Source organism: Castor canadensis, chromosome 12 (assembly GCF_047511655.1).
Source record: "Castor canadensis chromosome 12, mCasCan1.hap1v2, whole genome shotgun sequence".
Lineage (NCBI taxonomy): Eukaryota > Metazoa > Chordata > Mammalia > Rodentia > Castoridae > Castor > Castor canadensis.
This window is the reverse complement of record NC_133397.1, coordinates 75,900,177-75,919,282: the sequence shown is the minus strand read 5'-3', so window position 1 is coordinate 75,919,282 and position 19,106 is coordinate 75,900,177. Positions and strand designations below refer to the sequence as shown.

At 45.0% G+C, this 19,106-nt stretch overlaps 1 protein-coding gene and 1 long non-coding RNA gene across 8 annotated transcripts in view; one reads left to right on the top strand and one right to left on the bottom strand.

Moving 5' to 3' along the window:
* Reep1 (receptor accessory protein 1) overlaps positions 1–19,106 on the top strand; it is a 115,664-nt gene that overhangs the window by 72,702 nt on the left and 23,856 nt on the right. For all 5 annotated transcript variants that reach the window (XM_074050139.1, XM_074050140.1, XM_074050141.1 and 2 more), the window contains exons 4-5: positions 5,913–6,033; positions 10,407–10,520. In XM_074050139.1, the coding sequence (XP_073906240.1) occupies positions 5,913–6,033; positions 10,407–10,520 (235 nt within the window). The remainder of the gene's footprint in view (positions 1–5,912; positions 6,034–10,406; positions 10,521–19,106) is intronic.
* Positions 1,598–17,635, bottom strand: LOC141414857 (uncharacterized). Of its 3 annotated transcripts, none has more exons than XR_012439784.1 (4): positions 17,552–17,635; positions 16,270–16,306; positions 11,799–11,960; positions 1,598–1,910 (listed from the first exon to the last, which is right to left on the bottom strand). It is a non-coding gene; the product is annotated as an uncharacterized lncRNA (long non-coding RNA). The 3 variants fall into 3 exon arrangements; XR_012439783.1 differs by having other exon boundaries at positions 17,515–17,612; XR_012439785.1 differs by lacking the exon at positions 16,270–16,306 and having other exon boundaries at positions 17,552–17,631.

The following is a 19,106-nucleotide window of genomic DNA, read 5'->3' as shown; positions in this document are numbered from 1 at the left end:
AGTTAGCTGTGATCTAGAAATCACTTGGCATAAACAGAGCCACCAGGGTCCTGCTCACTCATATCTAGGATGGAGGAAGGGGTGGAGAAGAACTTTCCAGGGGGACGGTCCAAGAGAAAACTCCTACCACAAGTGTTTACAGAAGCCGCTGTGTGTTGGTTCTGTGCAGGCACCGGGCACTCAGTCAGAGCAGCAGCTCCCTGCAGCCTGTGGGAGAAACAGCACCCCAGACATGTTCAACCCCGGTGAGGTGCAGGTGCTTGAGTACATCATATCTCTTCCTCCACCTCATCTTTTTCTCTGCGTTGAAATAGGTGGTCCTTGCTTCTCTTGTTTTCTTTGTGGTTGAGGGGTAACACTCTTTTTTCCTCCTATAGTGCATGTATGTCCTTCCCCTCTCCTTCCTCCTTCGTTTCCTCCTTTCCTTTCCTAGCTAAGATGTACAGCTTTTCCTCCCATCCAAGACATCTCTTTTCACACTCCACACTGGAGGCGTAGGGAGGCTTCCCATTTATGCTGAGGTGTGAGACCTCAATAGCAGCTCCCAGAATCTTTTATACCATACTGCGAAGCAAACTGGCTGTCCAGGGAGACCTCTCATGTAACCAGCATATTCCATCCTTACAATCGGCAGAAATTTGACTTCCTCCAGTCTATAAAACTTAGGATCCACCAAGTCTGAAGGCTGTTTCTTCATTGACTCTGCGCAGGGCAGTGGGCCCTCACCCACCAGAGGATATCCTACAAAGACTCCTGAGAGGTTTATTTAGCAAATATTAAGATAGAAGTAATCCCAGATAAATAATAAGAGAAACTGCTGGGCACTGGTTGTTCACACCTGTAATCCTAGCTACTTGAGAACTGAGATCAGGAGGATCATGGTTTGAGGCCAGCCTGGGCAAATAGTTCAAGGGATCCTATCTCCAAAATAACCAGACCAAAATGGACTCAAGAGGTAGAGCACCTGCTTTACAAATGTGAAGCCCTGAGTTCGAACTCAACTCCGACAAAAAAAAAAAAAAAAAGAGAGAGAGAGAGAAAAGAAAAAGCCAAAGCCTGGGATGGATTTGGCGAGCAATCAAAGGAAATCCAGGTAGAGTTAAAGCCCTTGTCTTCCACTGTTGCATTGCTTATCTGTCTCAGCTTTCCCACTAATGAAAACCCTTAAGGGCAAGGACCTGTCTAACCTAAGTGTGGTTTCCCATCCTGCTCTGCACATGCTTTTCAACTTGTAGCGTTTCCATAGGATTTCCTTGAATGAATGAAAGAAACAATAAATGAGTCAATACACAGGTATCTTAGCAGACTAGTGGGGTAGGAAAAAAGCTGGAGGAAAGAAATAGAAAATGTAGTGATTGCTAATGATAGGGTGAAATCTTTAGATTCTGGTTTTGCTACCAATGAAACATTCAAAAGGGGCTGGAGGTATGACTCAAGTGGCAGAACACGTGCCTAGGAAGCACGAGGGCCAGAGTTCAAACTCCAGAACTGCCCCCCCAACCCCCAAAAAAGGAAAGCCCTCGAAAGTGATACCAGATGTGCAGGAACTTCTGTGTCAGCAGCAGTAAAAATGACACTAAGACATAAAAGTGTGAACTTTATAGGCCAAGTTTAATTGGGCAGAGAAGGATGTGGAAGTTGGGAGCTGGGGAAATGGGAGCAGCACTGAGGAGAGAAATCAGGGTCCCCAAGCAAAGGATAAGGCAAGGTTTTTACTCTTGTGTGGGGTTTATAGAGGTGGGTCAGGGTCTGTTAATTTTTCAGTAGCCGTGGCCATGGTCTCAAAAGATGTTTTCTCCTTGTAAACATCCTGGCCTTGAGGAGTCAGAGGTCAGCTTATCCAGGAGCTGTTGTTCCTCCCATCCTGCTTAAACATCCTGGCCTTGTGATAAGGATGGCCCCTGTAGCTGCTAAGAGAACACACATTTTTGCTTTTAATGAGTTCTAGGTTTAGAAGGCCCGGTTTTGTTTGTGGGATCCTCAGGAGTCTCACTTCTCATCTAGTTTGTTTTTGGAAAGGTTATGGCAAAGGCATCCTGACTTTATTAGTGTACCTGGGTTTTAAGGACCATCAGATTGCTTGGGGGAGTAAGGAGATGGACAAGACAATGCACCATGCCTTTTATTTTTAACTAATTAAAATATATTTTGAGACAGGGTTTTTAGCCCAGGCTAGCCTTGAACTCATGATCTTCCTGCCTGTTGCTCACAAGTGCTGGGATTATAGATATGCGTCACTATGCTCAGCTGCCTTTTCATGGGTAGCAGGTTATGAGTTAAAGCCCCAGAAGTACATCTGCCCTTAGTCCCTATCTATCTCAAAAGGAGAATACTTTTAACCAAAGTTCTGGGAAAGCTGGGAATTAGCAGATTATGATGACTTCCTTTGTTTTTTGTGTTTTTTTTAATGCTCTGGATACTTACTGCCCAAGGAACAAACTCATTCTGTTGTGATTCTCCTATAACCAGTTGATTTCCTTTGCCCCAGATGCCTTCAAAGGAAGCTCCATCACCAGAGTAAACAGAACACAGAGCAAGCACGCTCTCAGACAATCTAAAGCTACCTGCCCAATGGGCAGGCCAACTGGCTGCTCCAAACACAGTCTGCTACCTGAATTTGTCACTGGCATTGGAGATGCTCTGTTGATCTGACAACATAAGCTCTGGGAAATGAACCCAGAAGATTGAGAGACAGGAATGGCTGAGTTAGCATGGATGGGATAGGCAGGAAAACCCAAAGGATGATCCAAAGCAGGCTGGCCAGACAATAAAGGGGCCAGGGTAGTCCAGAAGGACCACTCAGGATATAACATGCAAACACATCCCCTGCCCTAAGCTTGTTCTCTGTGGCAGAGGCTCTTATAGTTGGCTAGACACTGTGAGGGGTGGCTACAGGGGATCAGGGACTCTTACTCATATTTGCACAGAGGTGCCACATCTGTGTATAAAAGTACACACAGGAATTCCGCTCCTGGACATTTATGATACAGATGTAGCTTCGTGTGTATGTAAAGAAGTATACACAAGGAGGCTCACTTAGAGCTTGCTGGTAGCAGCCAAAGATGGTCACTTCGTGAATATCCATTCATGGGGCCTGTGAGAGGCTCGTGTATCCGTATGTAGCCATTAAGAAGACTGAGGCAGCTCTCCCTGTGCTGGCATGAGACAGTCCCCAAAGTATACTGTTGATTCTGTGTGTGTTAGGGAAGAGCAAGTGTAGAGAGGGTGTATAGGATGCTACTGTGTCTATGAAGGGCAGTTTCAGGGGTCATGGGTACCTACATGATGGCATATGCCTAGCCCCAGTCTACTTTTGGAGGGATGCACCAGAAACGGATCATACTTTTGCTTTTAGAAAAAGAACTGGAGGTCGAGGTAGGAAGGAGACTCTTTGTTGTATACTCTTCCGTGCTTTTAGAATTTTTTAACTATGTGCAAGCATGACCTATTTTTTAAAAATCTGTCTTTTACGTAATAAGTAAAAGAGCTGCAGTGCGACAGTTGCCCTTGGGATTGTCTGTGTATCTTGTGCTGGTGCCTGAGCTGGCCAGATTCATTTGCTTTCCCCTCAGGGCTGGCAAATACTTGTTTTCAAAACAAAAGTTCCTTCATTATTAATCACCAGAGTGTTCCACTGTGGGAGAACCGTGCTCCTGTTCTTTCAGCCCTGCTCTTTTCTGGCTGTGAAACATTAAACAGTCTTGCCATGAAAGTGTTCTCCCTCCACCCCGCAACTGCTGAGGGAACATTCAGGAGGATCCTGTGGAAGCAGAAAGCAGAGGGGCCCAAGACCTGGATGTGGAAAAAATGAGTAGGTAGAGCTGTCATTTGGTGGGGGGTGTGGAATGTCTGTTGAGTGTTAAACAGCCCTGAGAGTGCTTGTTAGAAATTGCTTTTTAAAACACTTTCAGGCTGGAAGCATGGCTCAAGTGGTAGAGTACCTGCCTAGCAAGCACAAAGCCCTGAGTTCAAACCCCAGTACTTCCCTGCCCCCCCTCCCCCCAAAAAATCAGCTCCCTTATCTAGGGAGGATGCCTGGGAAGAATTTATTTTCTGATCCTCCAGACTGGCACAGCTGACCTTCTCTCATAGCATCATGTTTTAAGATACCTGGGATTTGTTTTAAACAGCTGTGGTTAGACATGAAGGTCTGGAAAAGACTGTCACAAAGGAAGAAATTTGTTATACTCCTAGATTCCTGGAAACAGTAAGCACAGCTCTCTACACCAGGCAGGGCCACACCAGGAAGCACCAGCATAGATCAGGAGGCAGAGGGAACAAACGGGGTCGAGTCTTTGTAATTTGCACAGGAAGGAATCAGTGAGGCGGGGTAGGCAGGCTCAGGGTTGGCTAGTTCAAATAATTTGAAAGGGTTCTGGGATATAGGGCTGATCACGGCTGTCTGGTAACTGGTCCTAGTGCTACTGGGGCAAGTGGATGTGATCTGGAGCGTGAGGTCCCAGTGGTAGAGTCAATGACTAGAATATGGGCTCCAGATTGGTTGCTTACCTATGGAAGGTGTGTTTGCAAGTGATATCTTTGCTGTCTTTAGGAGTTAGCTCACCCTGACATGGGCAGTTTGTCCAAATCTAGCAAGGACCCATATGTCAAACCACTAGAATATGGTACATAAAAAAATCCTGTTAATATACCTCAGACTGTGAACTCTGGTTGCATGGGGTTGTCCACAGTACCAGCTATCTGGCTGAGTTGGTGAATGGAGTTAAAATCCAGACCAAGCTCTACCTGCCCAGCCATGTGCCCATAGAACTGCATCCAGTTGCAGGGGCTAATATGTTTTTAATATAGTCAAAGATATTATATAGACTAGCAGAAACCCACTACAGCACGTCTCAGGTTGCTATTCTGTTATTTGTGATACTTTATCAGTCTCTGTTTCTCTGACTGGACTTCTAGTTTCAAGGATCCCAGAGTCTTTGCGCTTCTGGAAGCTCCAAAAAGGCAGGGATCAGGTCTTCTTTGCTCACTCTTGTCTCCCTAGTGCCTGGCACGGCAGATGCGTGGAAGTGTTGGTGGAACAAACGAATGGGCTCAAGGGTATGCAGGACCTCAAACTCCAAAACTGTGTTGCTTGCACCCCAAGCTCTCCTTTCTTTTGACACCAAAAAGATCAATATCTGTTTGCCTGCCATCAACTTGAGTGGGGTCAGTAGTATTCTCCAGTTGTCAAGAGTTGGGCTCCTGTCCCTGCCTCTGTTGGAGTCAAGAAGGGAGACTTACTGGGTGCTGGTGGCTCACACCTGTAATCCTAGCTAGTTGGGAGGCTGAGATCAGGAGGATTGAGATTCAAGGCCAGTCTGGGCAAATAGTCCACAAGACCCCATCTCCAAAATAATCAGAGCAAAATGGACTAGAGGTGTGGCTCAGGAGGTAGACTGCCAGCTTTGCAAGTATGAAGTTCTGAGTTCAAACCCCAGTCCCACCAAAAGGGGGGGGGCAGGGAGAAGCTTTAATTCTCATTCTGGATGGAAACAGTAAGCTCCACCCTGCTGTGATTCCCCTGGTGTATATACCTTCCTGGCCATGACTGAAGGGTGAATGACTGAGTGCATTGTCTCAGGCCTGGTCCTCTGAGCCTATGGGCTGCAGCTGGAGCTACACACCAATCTCAATGAGTATAGCCTCACAGAAGTGCTAGCTGCTGCCAGGCAGGACCCCAGGGTGGTTGCTAGAGTGACCTGTGTTCCTGGTTTACTTGGGCCAAAGAAGAAAACAGGGACCGGCCTCCAGAGAGAGGCCTTGTTGTGCTGTGCGTGCATGTGTGCTTTCCATAGTAGGAGGAGGATGGGGAATCCTGGACAAGTGTCCCTGCTAACCCATGGGCTCATCCAGCCCGGCTTAGGGTTGTGCTGTGAGAACCTAACGGAACATGATTGTTCTTATCTCTCCAGGTTTCCATTTTATTATGAACTAAAAATAGCATTTGTGGCCTGGCTGCTGTCTCCCTACACAAAAGGATCCAGCCTCTTGTACAGGAAGTTTGTACATCCCACACTGTCTTCAAAAGAAAAGGTAATTTATCTTGCTTCCAGCAAGTGAAAGATAAAAATTGGTAAATAAAAAAGGTAGATTTCATTACATAGGATCCTTCACTTGGTTCTTATTTACCCCAGTCATTCCCTCTAATCTATTTTAAAAAATTGTTACTGTGAGGTGGGCACTGGTGGCTCAAGTATGTAATCCTAGCTACTTGGGAGGATGAGATCGGGAGGATAATGGTTTGAGGCCAGCCAGAGCCAAAAGTTCACAAGACCCTATCTTAACCAATAGCTGTATTGTGGTGTGAGATTGTCATCCTGAGTGGGAGGCTGAGATGTTCCAGGCCAGTCCAGGCCAAAACAGTTTGAGAGACTCCATCTCCAAAAATAACCAGAAAAAAAGTGGCTGGTGGAGTGGCTCAAGTGGTACAGTGCCTGCCTTACAAGCATGAGGCCCTGGGGTTTTGTAGCAAACTCCAATAATACCAAAAAAAAAAAAAGTTATTGTAACCCTTTCTTTTAAAATTTTTTTATTTTTATCAAATTGTACATATCTGGGCTGGAGGTGTGGCTCAAATGATAGAGTGCTTATCCAGCAAGAGCAAGGCCCAGAGTTCAAACCCCAGTACTGCCCAAAATAAACAAACAAACAAATAAATAAATAAATAAATTACTGTGTTTTAAAAAAAAATTGTACATCTCTATGGGGTGCAAGATGATAATTTAACACACGCATTTAATTTGTAATGGTCAAAGTTGCTGGCATTTCTATCTCCTTACACAAATTTTTTGTATTTTTAGAGTTTTTTTCTTTGGTGATACTGGGGTTTAAATTCACGGCGTTGCACTTGCTATGCAGGCACTCTGTCACTTGAGCCACACCCCCAGCCCTTTTTACTTATTTTTCAGATAGGGTCTTGTGCTTTTTGCCCAGGTTGGCCTGAGTCCTCAATTCTCACATCTGTGAGTAGTGGGGATTTTAGGCATATATCTCGCCACATCCTCCTGCTTCTTGAGTTTTTGATTAATACCTAATTACGTGTACATACCTATGAGGTACAATGTAATATATGTGTATGATGTGTGCTGATGAAATCAGGGTAGTTAACACTTCTATCTCCTATCAACAAGTTAGAACCTCCAAGTTCTTCTCTTCTGTTCATAAAACATGTAAAAGTTATTGTAAACTGTGGTCACTGTTCTACTGAGCTGTAGAACACTACCAAAAGATTTTTAGACGTGAGAAATGAATTTGGTAAAGTTTCAGGATACAAAGTCAACATATAAAAATCAGTGCAATTTTTTTTTTTGGCTGGGAACCAAACGCAGGGCCTCATGTATATTAGGCAAGCAGTCTACCACTGAACTGCACTCCCAATTTCAGTAGCATTTAATTAAATAGTTTTTTTGCAGCACTGGGGTTTGAACTCAGAGCCTCACACTTTGCTAGGCCAGTGCTCTACCACTTGAGCCACTCTGTCAGCCTTTTTTTGTCATGGATTTTTTTCAAGATAGGGTCTGGAGAACTATTTGCTGTGCTGGCTTTGAACCCTGATCCTCCTGATCTCTGCCTCCTGAACGACTAGGATTGCAGGCCTGAGCCGCCGTGCCCCAACTTCAGGAGCATTTTAATTACAGCAGTAGTGATATCGCTAATGAAATTTATGAAAATAATGTCTTTTTTAAGTGTATTTTGGACAAGTTTTAAAAGGTGGTGAAATTCTGTAGAAGATATTATTTGTCATTGGCCTGGAGAGGTAGAGTACCTGCTTAGTAAGCATGAGGCCCTGAGTTCAAGTCCAGTACCACCACGAAAAATGATGTTATTTATCATTATGAGTTGTAAAACATTTCCATAAATAAAAAACAAAAAATTTACTCAGAATTCAACTCCCCAAACTGAACTTCCTTCCTTTTATCAAGCTTAGCCCCTATCCTCTTACAGATATAACTTTTGCATATACTATTTACAATTTTTTGCAGATTCATTTTGAAAATAGTTTAAAAATTAACATAGGCCAGCACAGTGGTACACACCTGCAGTCTCAGCTACTTGGGAAGCTATGGAAATAGGACCCATTGAGTCTAGAAGTTCAAAGTCAGCCTGGGAAACACAGTGAGACCCCATCTCAAAAATAAACAAAAAACTTAACATAAACTCATTGTATTCTGTCATCTTAAACATCTTTGCATATAACCCACATTTCATATTCATAATGATCCATGATGACGGAACTATTTCCCTACCGCTATATATTTTAGATTATCTTTTCCTATCATAGACAATACTGTGAACACCACCATATATGGAGTTTAGTTCTTTCTTTCCCAAAGTGGGATTATTGAGTCAAAAGAGTCCAGCATTGAATAATTCTTTATTTATATTATTTTCTAACCTGATGGTGTAGTAGAAATCTTTGAAGTAAAATAGGAGCCCTGTAAGGTAGCTCCTTATTGGTATATTAATTTCCACAGGGTTTTTGTGTGTGTGTGTGTATGTGGGGGTGGAGGACTGGGGTTTAAACTCTGGGCTTTGTGCTTGTAAAGCAGGTGCTCTACCACTTGAACCACACCTCCAGCCCATTTTTCTCTGGTTAATTTGGAGATGGGGGGTCTCATGAACTATTTACCCGGGTTGTCCTCAAACCTTGATCCTCCTGATCTCAGCCTCCCAAGTGCTAGGATTACAGGCATGAGCCATTGGCACCCAGCTATTTCTACTTTCTGAAAGTTGAATGCATAGGACTTCCTCTAGGGGAAGGCTTTGGGGAACATAGCAGTTGGATGAACAGGCTGCTGTAAACATGTCTGAAAATCCCTTTAGGAGCTAGGACCCCAGCTCTTCCTGTCTTAGAAACTTGGAGGTAGAGGAATGGATCTCCGTATTGACCTGGTTGTCAAGTCCTAGTCTTCCTCCATTTCCCCAAATACTGGGCCTCCTCTGAAGTTGTCAGTGTCATTGCCATTGAAGGGAGCTGCCAGGAATCACTTCCAGAGTCAGTCCGGTCACAGCTGCTGTGATTTCCTGGGGAGGCTATGAACACTGAATCCAGCAAGGCTGGGATGAGGGATGCTGATCCCTCCTGTATACCTCAAAGCAAGGGAACTAGTACTAATAAGATGAACTTTGAACAAGCAGAACATCTCACACAATGGTTGGTTTCAATTAGTTTTGACATTCTCACTTTCCTTGTCTTCGAGAGGTGGGGCACTTACAGTTCTAAAATTTTGTTATTCTACACTTATGTAAGTCTATAACCATATATTACCCTGTGTGTATATCGATGGGATATTGTCACACTGAGCTCTGAAATTGTCTAACTGAGCTCTGAAATCAGCTACTGTGGCTACACAATAGACATTTACCTGTTTGTTTGTTTTGGTTTTTTTATGTGGCCCTGGGGTTTGAACTCAGGGCTTCACGCTTCCTACATAGGCACTCTACCATTCTGCCAGCCCCTAGACATTTCCTTAAAGCAATGATAACTGCAAAATAACCTAAAAAAGAAATTAAACAAGCAGGATAAACCAAAGTTCATCCAAATTTGAACTAAACCAAGATTTTACTTGGCTATAGTCTCAGAAGGAGACTTCAGTCCTGTTTTCTACCTTACTTTTACCTTGTTTACGACACCAGATGATTTTAATTTTTTTATTTCATGATCTGTAAAATGATCCATTTCTTTCTGCATCCAGTCCCTCCCATCAATATATACACGTGGCAATATATGGTTATAGATTTACCTAAGTGTAGAATAACAAAGTTTTAGAACTGTAAGGGCCCCACCTCTTGAAGACAAGGAAGGTGACAATGTCTTTCACTGACTGAAACCAACCATTGTGTGAGATGCTCTGCTGGAATTACCTCAGTTAATCCTCACCACACACTGCAAAGTAGTTACTATGTCTTCATTTTCTAGAAGACAAAATTGTGTAGAGAGGCCAACTATGGAACTGGGCCTGGTGGTAAACACCTCAACCCTTGGGAGTTGGAGGTAGGCGGATCTGAGTTCAAGGCATGAGCTACATAGTGAGATGCTATCTCAAAAAGAAAAAGCAGCAGAAAAGGCAAATGCAAAGAAAGAGGCCAAGTGTGCCAAGCCACAGAGCAGAGCTTTAACGTTCTCAGTCATTAGCATCGTCTCGCCCTGGTTCTTTTGGTGTCTTATGGAGTGGCTGTGCATAGAGTGGCAGGGTTGTCCAAGGGGCTTTAGAGACAATCCCAGGCCTTCCTGGTCAGTCAATTGCTGTTTTTTGCAAACTTCCCATTTGCAGTATCTCTTCTGTCTATCCACATGTACTCCAGGTGTCCATGATGTTTCAGAACTAGCACTCAGGACAGGGGAAAGAACACAGTTGCATTTGAACATGCCATCTCAGCGTGTGCCTCCACCCTTCCTTTGACAGGAAATTGATGATTGCCTGGTTCAAGCAAAAGATCGAAGTTATGATGCCCTTGTACACTTCGGGAAGCGAGGCTTGAACGTGGCAGCCACTGCGGCCGTGATGGCTGCCTCCAAGGTACTGTGCCAGGCCCCAACCACCACAGTCCCCCCGGTCCTCCCTGCCTGACAGCCGTGCAGCTCACCCAGGATTAGCTAAGGACCAATCAGTGGTTCCTCATCTTTTTAGGGTTCCCTTTGAAAAACTGATGGAAAAAGTGGTGAATCTTACTCCCCCTCTTTCACACATACTCACATGTATACACATATCAAGTGGTCCCCAGAGTCCAGGAAGCTCTATGTGGGGCCCAGGCTAACCTGTCTGGAGCTGAGGCCTGAGAAGTAGAGAGGGAAGGGGAGAGACAGAGAGATGCCTCTGCAGTTTCCCAGGGTGTGTTGGGAGAGCCACCTAAACTTGAAATAGATAGAGAGACCATGTGAGTGAGCAGGTAGACTTCATCCTCGTGTGGCTTAGCAGCTTCATGAGAAGAGATCTGGGTCCCAGAGTGAGCTGAGTTGTTCAAATGAAGAGCAGTAGTAAATGAAATGGAGAAAGGAAGTTTGAAATAAAACCATCTTATAGACTATAGTGATAAAATCATTACTTTTCTTTTCCACCCAGCCTTTTTAAAAAGACCGCTGTTCTGTCCTAGCTCCTTCTCACATCACACCCTGTCATTGTGTCAATTCCTCATTTATGTCCTCAGACCTGAACAATTAAATTGGTCAATCATTTCCTCTTAAATTCAGCACATGGCCCTAGTGTTCCCTGGTGACAGCCTCTTCCCTGGAATCTAGTCGTGGGGTAGAGGTCTACAGTAGGCAGTTACACTGGTATTTGGGAAGACACAATGGTTGGGAGGTGAGTTCTATTAGCAAAGGGAGGTTATAAGTCCTGGATGGTGGTGCCATGGTTTGGGGACAGAAGTGGTAGAGCTGTGGAAGGGTTTGAACACATAGTTTCTTTTTTGGTGGGATTGGGGTTTGATGTGGAAGGGTTTGAGAGGACAGTTGACACCAATCTTGGTCCTCCATGGGCTTTGAGTGGATGGCAGGATGGAGCATGCTGAGAGCCCACTGGGTCAGGGCACCCAGGAGGGTTTCTTGTGTCCTGAACCAGGGAGAAACACATTGGGAGCTTTCTCCAAGAGATCTTGGAGGACTCGGTGCACAGGACAGAATGATCATTTCAAAAGCACCCTTTGCCTGAAGTCAAGGAGTGCTACAGTCGGAGGATGGGAGAGAGGGGAAGAGAACCAAAAGGAACAAAAAGTTCAAAGGTCCTTGTCAAAGACCAGCTCCTTCTGTCCCACAGAACTGTGGGGAAGTGTCTGTGGTTTCATATAGCAATACTCGCCTTGGTGTAATAGATGCTGCCATAGTGATGGAGCCCAGGGAGTATCTCTGGAAAGGAAACTTCACTTGGTATCCTGAGGAGATCTAGCAGGGTTTACAAACAGCAGGAAATCACAAGAGCCTCCCACTTATGATGCAGCCATCTTATGTTCTTATTGGTAAGCTGAGAGAAGAGAACAGATAATAAATTCTAAATTCATCCGGGCAGCCTTGCAACACAAAGCTATAGAAAGCCTGTCTCTACCCAGTTTCTCTGCCCCTGAAGGCTACAGGAAGACAGTATTGCTCTTTCCCAGTTCAGCCAGAGAGCCTAAACGTGGTATATCTGTCAGAGTAACTCAATACAGGTCACCTGGCTACTCAGCTGCACGAATGGGACAGGGTTATCCTTTTCCAGGTCTGCTTTCAGCTAGGACTTCAGGAGCCCAATCACCGCCTGCCCCCTGACCACCCGGGAAGCCCAATGGGCCCAAGAGTTCTCCAGCCAGGCACCTTATAAGAGCTAAAACCTAAAGGAAGCTCTGTCCCGAAACTTGCCTCAGGAAATAACTGTTCATTTAGTTCAACTAAAGTATCGAGGGACATCTTCTTTGTGTTGAATTTGGTTGGAGAATTTTGTTGGGGAAATTATCCTGCTTTATGGGAGCTTTGCTTTTTCTTCCTAAATATAAATATCTGGAGAGGGGAAACACATGTCTTTCAAAAATTATGCCCTCTATTTTTGAAACAGATGTGCACTTTAAAAAAAAAAAGTAGTAAAATCCAAAAGTCCAGTCAGACTGGAATGTGTATCAGTGGTTTCCATAGCAACAGTGGATAGCACCAGGCTGGGTCAGAAGATAACTCACCAGCGGTCCAAATCTGGCTTTCATGCCCTACTACATGGGAAGATTTTTTTTTTTTTATTTTTAATAAGAATCTCAGATGTACTGAATCAGAATCTCAGGCAGTAGGCCCATGAACCTCTGTTTTTAACAAGTACTCCAGGTGATTTTTATAAACAGCCCGCTCTGTACAGGTCACTGCCTGAGGCCCCATACAGCACCAAGAGCACAGGTGATTAGGTTAAGTCAGTTGATTTCTGTACCTATTCTGGGCTGCAGATTCAGCTCCTTAGACCATTAACTTTGAGAATGAGAGGAGAGCAGAGAGAGAGAGTTTTTCCCCAAAACTTAATGCCAATTGAGAACTACATTCACATGACACTTAACAATGGAAGTAAGTCCTGAGAAATTCATTGTTAGGTGATTTCAGTGTCTACTTATGCAAACCCGGATGGTACAGCCTACTACACCTCTAGGCCAGATGACATATCTCAACATAAATGTGGATGGAAACACTATATGGCACGTGACTACACTATGGCAGGGCTACAGGCTCTTCCTCCAGGAATCAGTGCTTCCTCCCTTTCTGCTCTTTTGTCCACCCCTTGATGGCTCCCAGGAGGATACTAGGGAGCTCACATGGAAGAATGAAAGATCTTTTGACCACACTAATAGTTAATACTTTTTTAAAAATAATATTGAACCTTGAGCCAGTTCCCTAATAAAATAATTGTAGGGATTTTTTTTGCATCATCATAAAGTATGAAAAAACTGTAAACCACATCATTCCACAAATGTAAATTCTTATTAATGCTAATATTGTATCTTAGAACTGGAAAAATTAAAACAAAAAAATTAGACATGTGAAATTACTCCCCAGGACAATTTGCCTTTGTCCCACTCACTCCCACCTTTACCCTAAGGTCTCCATCCCTGTCCCAAGGAAGTGATGTACCTTCTAAGTATCCCTGGTTGCTTGGCTCCTACATATTTTCTGTTTTCTAGCCTTTGATTCTAACCCAGAGGGAAAACTGAACACCAGGTCTTTTTAACACTGAATTGAAAATTAATCTTTCTCTTTTTCTCTCTCTCTCTCTCTCTCTCTCTTAATAATGCTCTCAAAATTCATTTGTTCAGAAAAATGCATTCACATGAGAGGGAGAGCTGAGAAAGAAGTAACTAAACAAAAATTTAAAACCTTGGGGTCTCTAGGCCACCTTGCTCCCCTTAAAACTCAAACCCTGTACCAGGTCTCTTCCACCTGTTCATTCCCAGACTGGTAAAGCGACCTTGCTTTTGACTGGTACCATAATTTTAAAAAGAATGTTGGTTTTGTTCCCCTGCACTAGTTAGTAAAGTCACTTCTTGACCACCCTCAATAAAACCTGCATTCTGCCTGTGAATCGGGGGGTCTTCCTCCACACGTGGTTTCACCAAGAATTCCATATTTCCCTAGTGGGTTGTTAGCTTGTTAGCTTCTTAGATGGGATCATGGCTCAAGTAGTACAGTGCTTGCCGAGTGTGCTCGGGGCCCTGGGCTCAATCCTCAGTACTAAAAAACAAAAAACAAACCTTTATTTTTAGAATCAGAAACTCATTCTAAGAAGTGCATAAGTGCAGTGATTTGGGGCTTCTGACTGGGGTCAGTTGCCTTGCCTTTTTTTGTTTGTTTTAGAAAAAAATAAAACAAAACAAACTACTTGTTTGCAGTTAATCAGAGGGTAGGCATTGATTTTTTTTCCCCTCATAAAACTGCCCTATATAGCCATGCTTGGGAAGTACTTACAAGGAGGAAAAGAGGGCTATCTATCTCCTCCCTTTGTATCCATTTTCTGGCTTCTGTCCCTCATGTCTGCTGAATCTATGGGCTGAAGACTCCCAGAAGTCCTTATGTGTCCCTTCACCCCTCAGAGGAACACTTCCTGGCTGCTGTATTGGCTTGTTTCATCCCAGGACTGTGGGACAATATAATATTTAGAATTCACTGCATCAACCAGTTTTAAACACCAGGCTTATCTCAATGGTTATGGACAACTTGCTGAAAAGGTTTGGAAGTGTTCTCCTTGCCCTCTAGTCTCCCAAAGAATCACTTAAAACCCATTACCCTTTCCCCTCAACCCCCTCCAAGACTGGGGATTGAACCCAGGGCCTTGGGCATGCTAGGCAAGTGCTCTACCACATAAGCTACACCCCCGGCCCTGGAGCTTCACTTTTCCCAACAGCTCTAAGCAGAATCCAGTAAGACTTTACCAGTGTGAACTGACAGTTCTTGGCTTTGTCATTCAGTGCCCCTGTCCTGGATTCCCTTTCTCCCAATGTTTCTACCTGGAATGTTGTCTCATTTCACTTTGCTTGGTAGAGGGTTATGTGAATTCAAACAAACAAAAGACCCAGTCAGACAAAGCGGCAGGACCAGGGATTCACAGGGGTTGTCGGTCAGATGTTATTTAGCCCTCAGTTCCATGCTTTCCTGCAGGGCTGAGATAGTCTGATGCATCATGGGTTCAAACCTGTCAGACTGCTGGCTGGATCTCAGAGAACCACCTGGTTGAAACTGTATCTGAGGGGATAGTTTGAGATTAGATGGGAATTGCAAGAGTGGTCCCTTGGCTGTGGGGACAGGGCCCCATCTTGCTGGTGGTTGGATTTCAGCGTTGGATGAACTTCTCTGGGTCCCCACCTCACTCTCCTCTCCCTCCTAGCACCATCTCATTTTCCCCTCACCTTCAACAATCTCCTGACATACCTTGTTCCCCTGTCAGCTTCTCTGCCTGGAGCTTAAGTCTGGCATTTCTGATTCTCTGCTGAGTATCTCCTCCTTGGTACCTTTAGTCAACACTCCCCTAATTCCAAATCTGCCCCTCCTCTGTGTCCCACCTTTCTGATGCAGTCACCTTTGATGCTTCATACCACTTACTTTTCAAGTCCTGACCATTCAACAACTCTCCTTCCTTCTTCTGGGTCTTCTTCCCTGACCTTCCCTTGGACTCACAGTGTCTACACAAATGGTTGATTTTCCTTCTCCCTTTCTGTTTGAGGCCTGTGCAGTCCCATCCCAACCCAAGACTTCTAGTCAAGTCTCTCTTACCTTTCCACATTTTCTGCTACTGTACCCCCAGCACTACTTTCTTACTGTTCTAGAAATAGCAACTCTGCATACTATTTCTAGAATTTTCTCTTTCCTGCCTCTACCTTGCTTCTTGTTGGTCCTTCATCTGTCTTTATTTTTTACCTCTGTGAAATCCTCCCCACCCTTCAAGGTCAAATGCCACTTTCTCTGATCCCAGGTAGAACTGGTCGCTCATTGCCTGGTCCTCTGATGGCACTCTGTGGCAGTAATTTATGTTTGAGTCTTATCTGCATCCCTAGTAGGGGCTCGCTGAGTTAACGGAATGAAAGACTTGTACATGTTTTCATTTGCCACAGTAAGAAGAGCAATGCTTAAGCATCAAGTATATCCAACGTGTGGGCTTGGGAGATGGGCAGGCCAGGTTGGAAAGTCCCAGATCCACTCCTGCCCATGGTACACCTGTGAACCTCAGCTTTCACCGAAAATGGTGGTAGACTCTGCCACAAAACCGTTCCTAGACAACATGCACAAAAACTCCACCGAAGGCCAAGCTCATAATAAATGCTGATAAAGGTCACCTGTTTCTCCAGCTTCTGTGTGGTTTGCTCTCTGAGGCTGTTAAATAGAATAAAACCACAAATCAGGTCCTAGGTCTGGGAAGTTATTTATAAGGCAGACTTTTCAGAAAGGAGGCTGAGTTTTCCACTATTGTCCCACCCACCTGTCACATGCCCTGTCTTTCTGGGCAAACCACTCTCCCAGCCTGGGCCTCTGGTTCCTCATGATTCTGGCCTGACTTTCCATGGAGTTGCTCCTTCCTCCTCTTTAGCCCTGAGGTGTGTGGGTCCTTGAGGGGCAGCTTACAACAGGTGAGCACCGCCAGTAGAGAAGGAAGGTCAAAGGTCAGTTGCTGGAGCAAGACCCTTAACTACCTTGCTGTGTGCAGGAACTTCATAGAGAGCTGAGCTCTGAGATTGGGTGACTCTCCCAAGGTCATACAGCTGTTAATTGCTGAGCTAGCATTAGAGTGGGGGGTCTCTAATTCCTAATCCAGTGTTTCTTGCCTCTCCCTAAGTACACCGCACATACACACACACCCTGGGCAGATACTTCCTGGGCACTTTCTGCTTGGATTATATCACCAGCCCCAAGGTCCTACGCAGACCACCCCCCCACACACACCCAGCCTCCCAAGTGACCAGCTGCCACTGAGGATTTCAGAGTCAGACACACCCCCTGGTACTTTATGGTTTCTCCCTACTTTCTGACCATTTTGTATCAAACACCTGTAGGAGTTCACCGGTTCACTAACATACCAAAAACCACATGCTGCCAAGGCAGACTCCCTCTTAACCTTGAGGCAAGGTTGGGGCAACATTTAAAGGCAGAGTAAGAGTTTAGATCACAAATTTGTGCTACCGTGAGACATAGTTTATTTAACTTCTATTATGTGATCACATGGCATGTTTGCACATGTGTGACTATAGCTCCACTTTTCACTAGCAACTTGTCAAATTTGCTTTGTGGATCCCCTCCCCGCTTCACTCTTTTCTCCCTCCTCATTATCCCATTCTAGCAGGGCCTCTCCTGCACCCCCTTCTTCCGACTCCCAGAAAGAGAGCTCTGTCACTATGTCAGTCACCCCTCAGGGCCTTTGCTGCAAAGGACAAAGCAAGGGCAAAGCAGAGAGTCCAGCTGAGATGACTGTTTTGACTTCCACAGCTTCTGTGTATGGACGGTCTGTCCCAGTGACCCTGAAATCCCATCTCCTGGGTGTTGCCTGACACAGATGACCAAACTGACCTGGTTGGGGTGGGACTCACCTGTGCACTGTCACCATTCAGCACAGCTCTAACTCACCTCACCACTCCGCTCCTGCTCCTCACCCCCTCAGCAGCTTCCATGGTAACTCACATCCAGCCTACTCCAAACCAGAAGCCCCAGGCCTGCCTTCCCCCTCTCCCCGCCGGTTAATGTTTGATTTGCCTGCCCCTCTCTCTTGTTAGAGGCATTCCCAGATAGGTCAGGAAGCACAGTTGTTACTCCAGAAGTCCATGTGCCCAGCTGCAAACTGGGGAGAAAAAAAGGGAGAAAGATATTGGGGGGCCAGTTCTCAGTGTTTCTAGAATGTTCTCATTCTAACATCCTACTTTCTTCACATTGCTTACTACTCCAAAACCTTAGTAGAGTGCTTGGTTTATCGCCAAAGATGCAATTTAGGCAGCTGAAGCTGCTTTTTTAGTCTTAGCTCCAGTTACCTGCACCAAAACTTCTTCTCCCAGAGGGGTTCACTCACAGCTTCCCAGATGCACCTTGGGTTTTCTGCTCTCATCCCGTGATCCACAGCATTCACCTACTTGCAATAACTTCCCCCTTTCATCCTGATGATGCAGTCCTCACCTCACACATGCTTGAGTTCTTGTGTGAGTCCTCCTGGAATGTTGTGCCAACAGTGAAGTGTGTCATCCTGTTTGTCTCCCCCTCCTCTCCAATCATGAATCGCTGCGTGTTTTGTCGTCTTTGCCATGTGTGGCCTTGTTTGCATTTCTGTCTCCATGTCCCAGCTAGACTGTGAGCTCCTTGGAAGCAGGAGGCACATCATACTCACCTTTGCTCCTCTGCAGGGCTTCACAGAGCTTTGTGAGCATTCCATCAAATATTTGTTGTGAGTGAGTGAAGAAATAAATACATGAGTGAGCAAGTGAGTGAGAGAGTGGAGGAAGAGGTGAGGACTCCCTCAACTTCTTGTTATTGGCCTGGTGCCCATGGATTTTTTTTTTTTTTGTCCCCCTTTTATCCTTTATCAGGTGGCTCGACTCTTTCATTTTGTCTCCTCTTTGGACCTCAGAGAAGGGCAGGTAACCCTGTTGAGAGGTGTGACTAACTCCAAACTGATCCAGTCAGGTAGAGAGGCCAAGCAGCCCCCTCTGCCCACCAGCCCCTGGTCTGGATCAGAGGCAGGTGTCTCCACCCAGACACCTGTGTGTGAGTGTGTGTGACTCCAGGCTGGGCACATGGAGCTGGGCTCCAATTCATCATTCTGCCAGAGCCTCTCAGCGTGTTAATTTGGTAACATCTAACATGTGATTAACTTACTGGAATTTTTTTCCCCTTTGTTTAATGCCTGGAGAATGAATTGAATTTGATTATTGATGCTATCATGTAGGAATTCTTATCATTTTTTCCTGTTTTGTTTGTTAATCCAATTTTATGTCACAAGCAAGGCTTGCTCTTTGTGTGGCATGTTGATAAGGAGCCTGCTTGACACTGATGTGAAGCATGTATAGCTGCAGGGGTTAACTGTCAGTGAGCTGAGTACCCAGTGGGATTTGGACGGAAGTACTAACTCTTCTTGAATTACCGGTGGGAAAAGTGGTTACCGCTTGCCTGACTCACTAAACCTTTTGCCTTTATT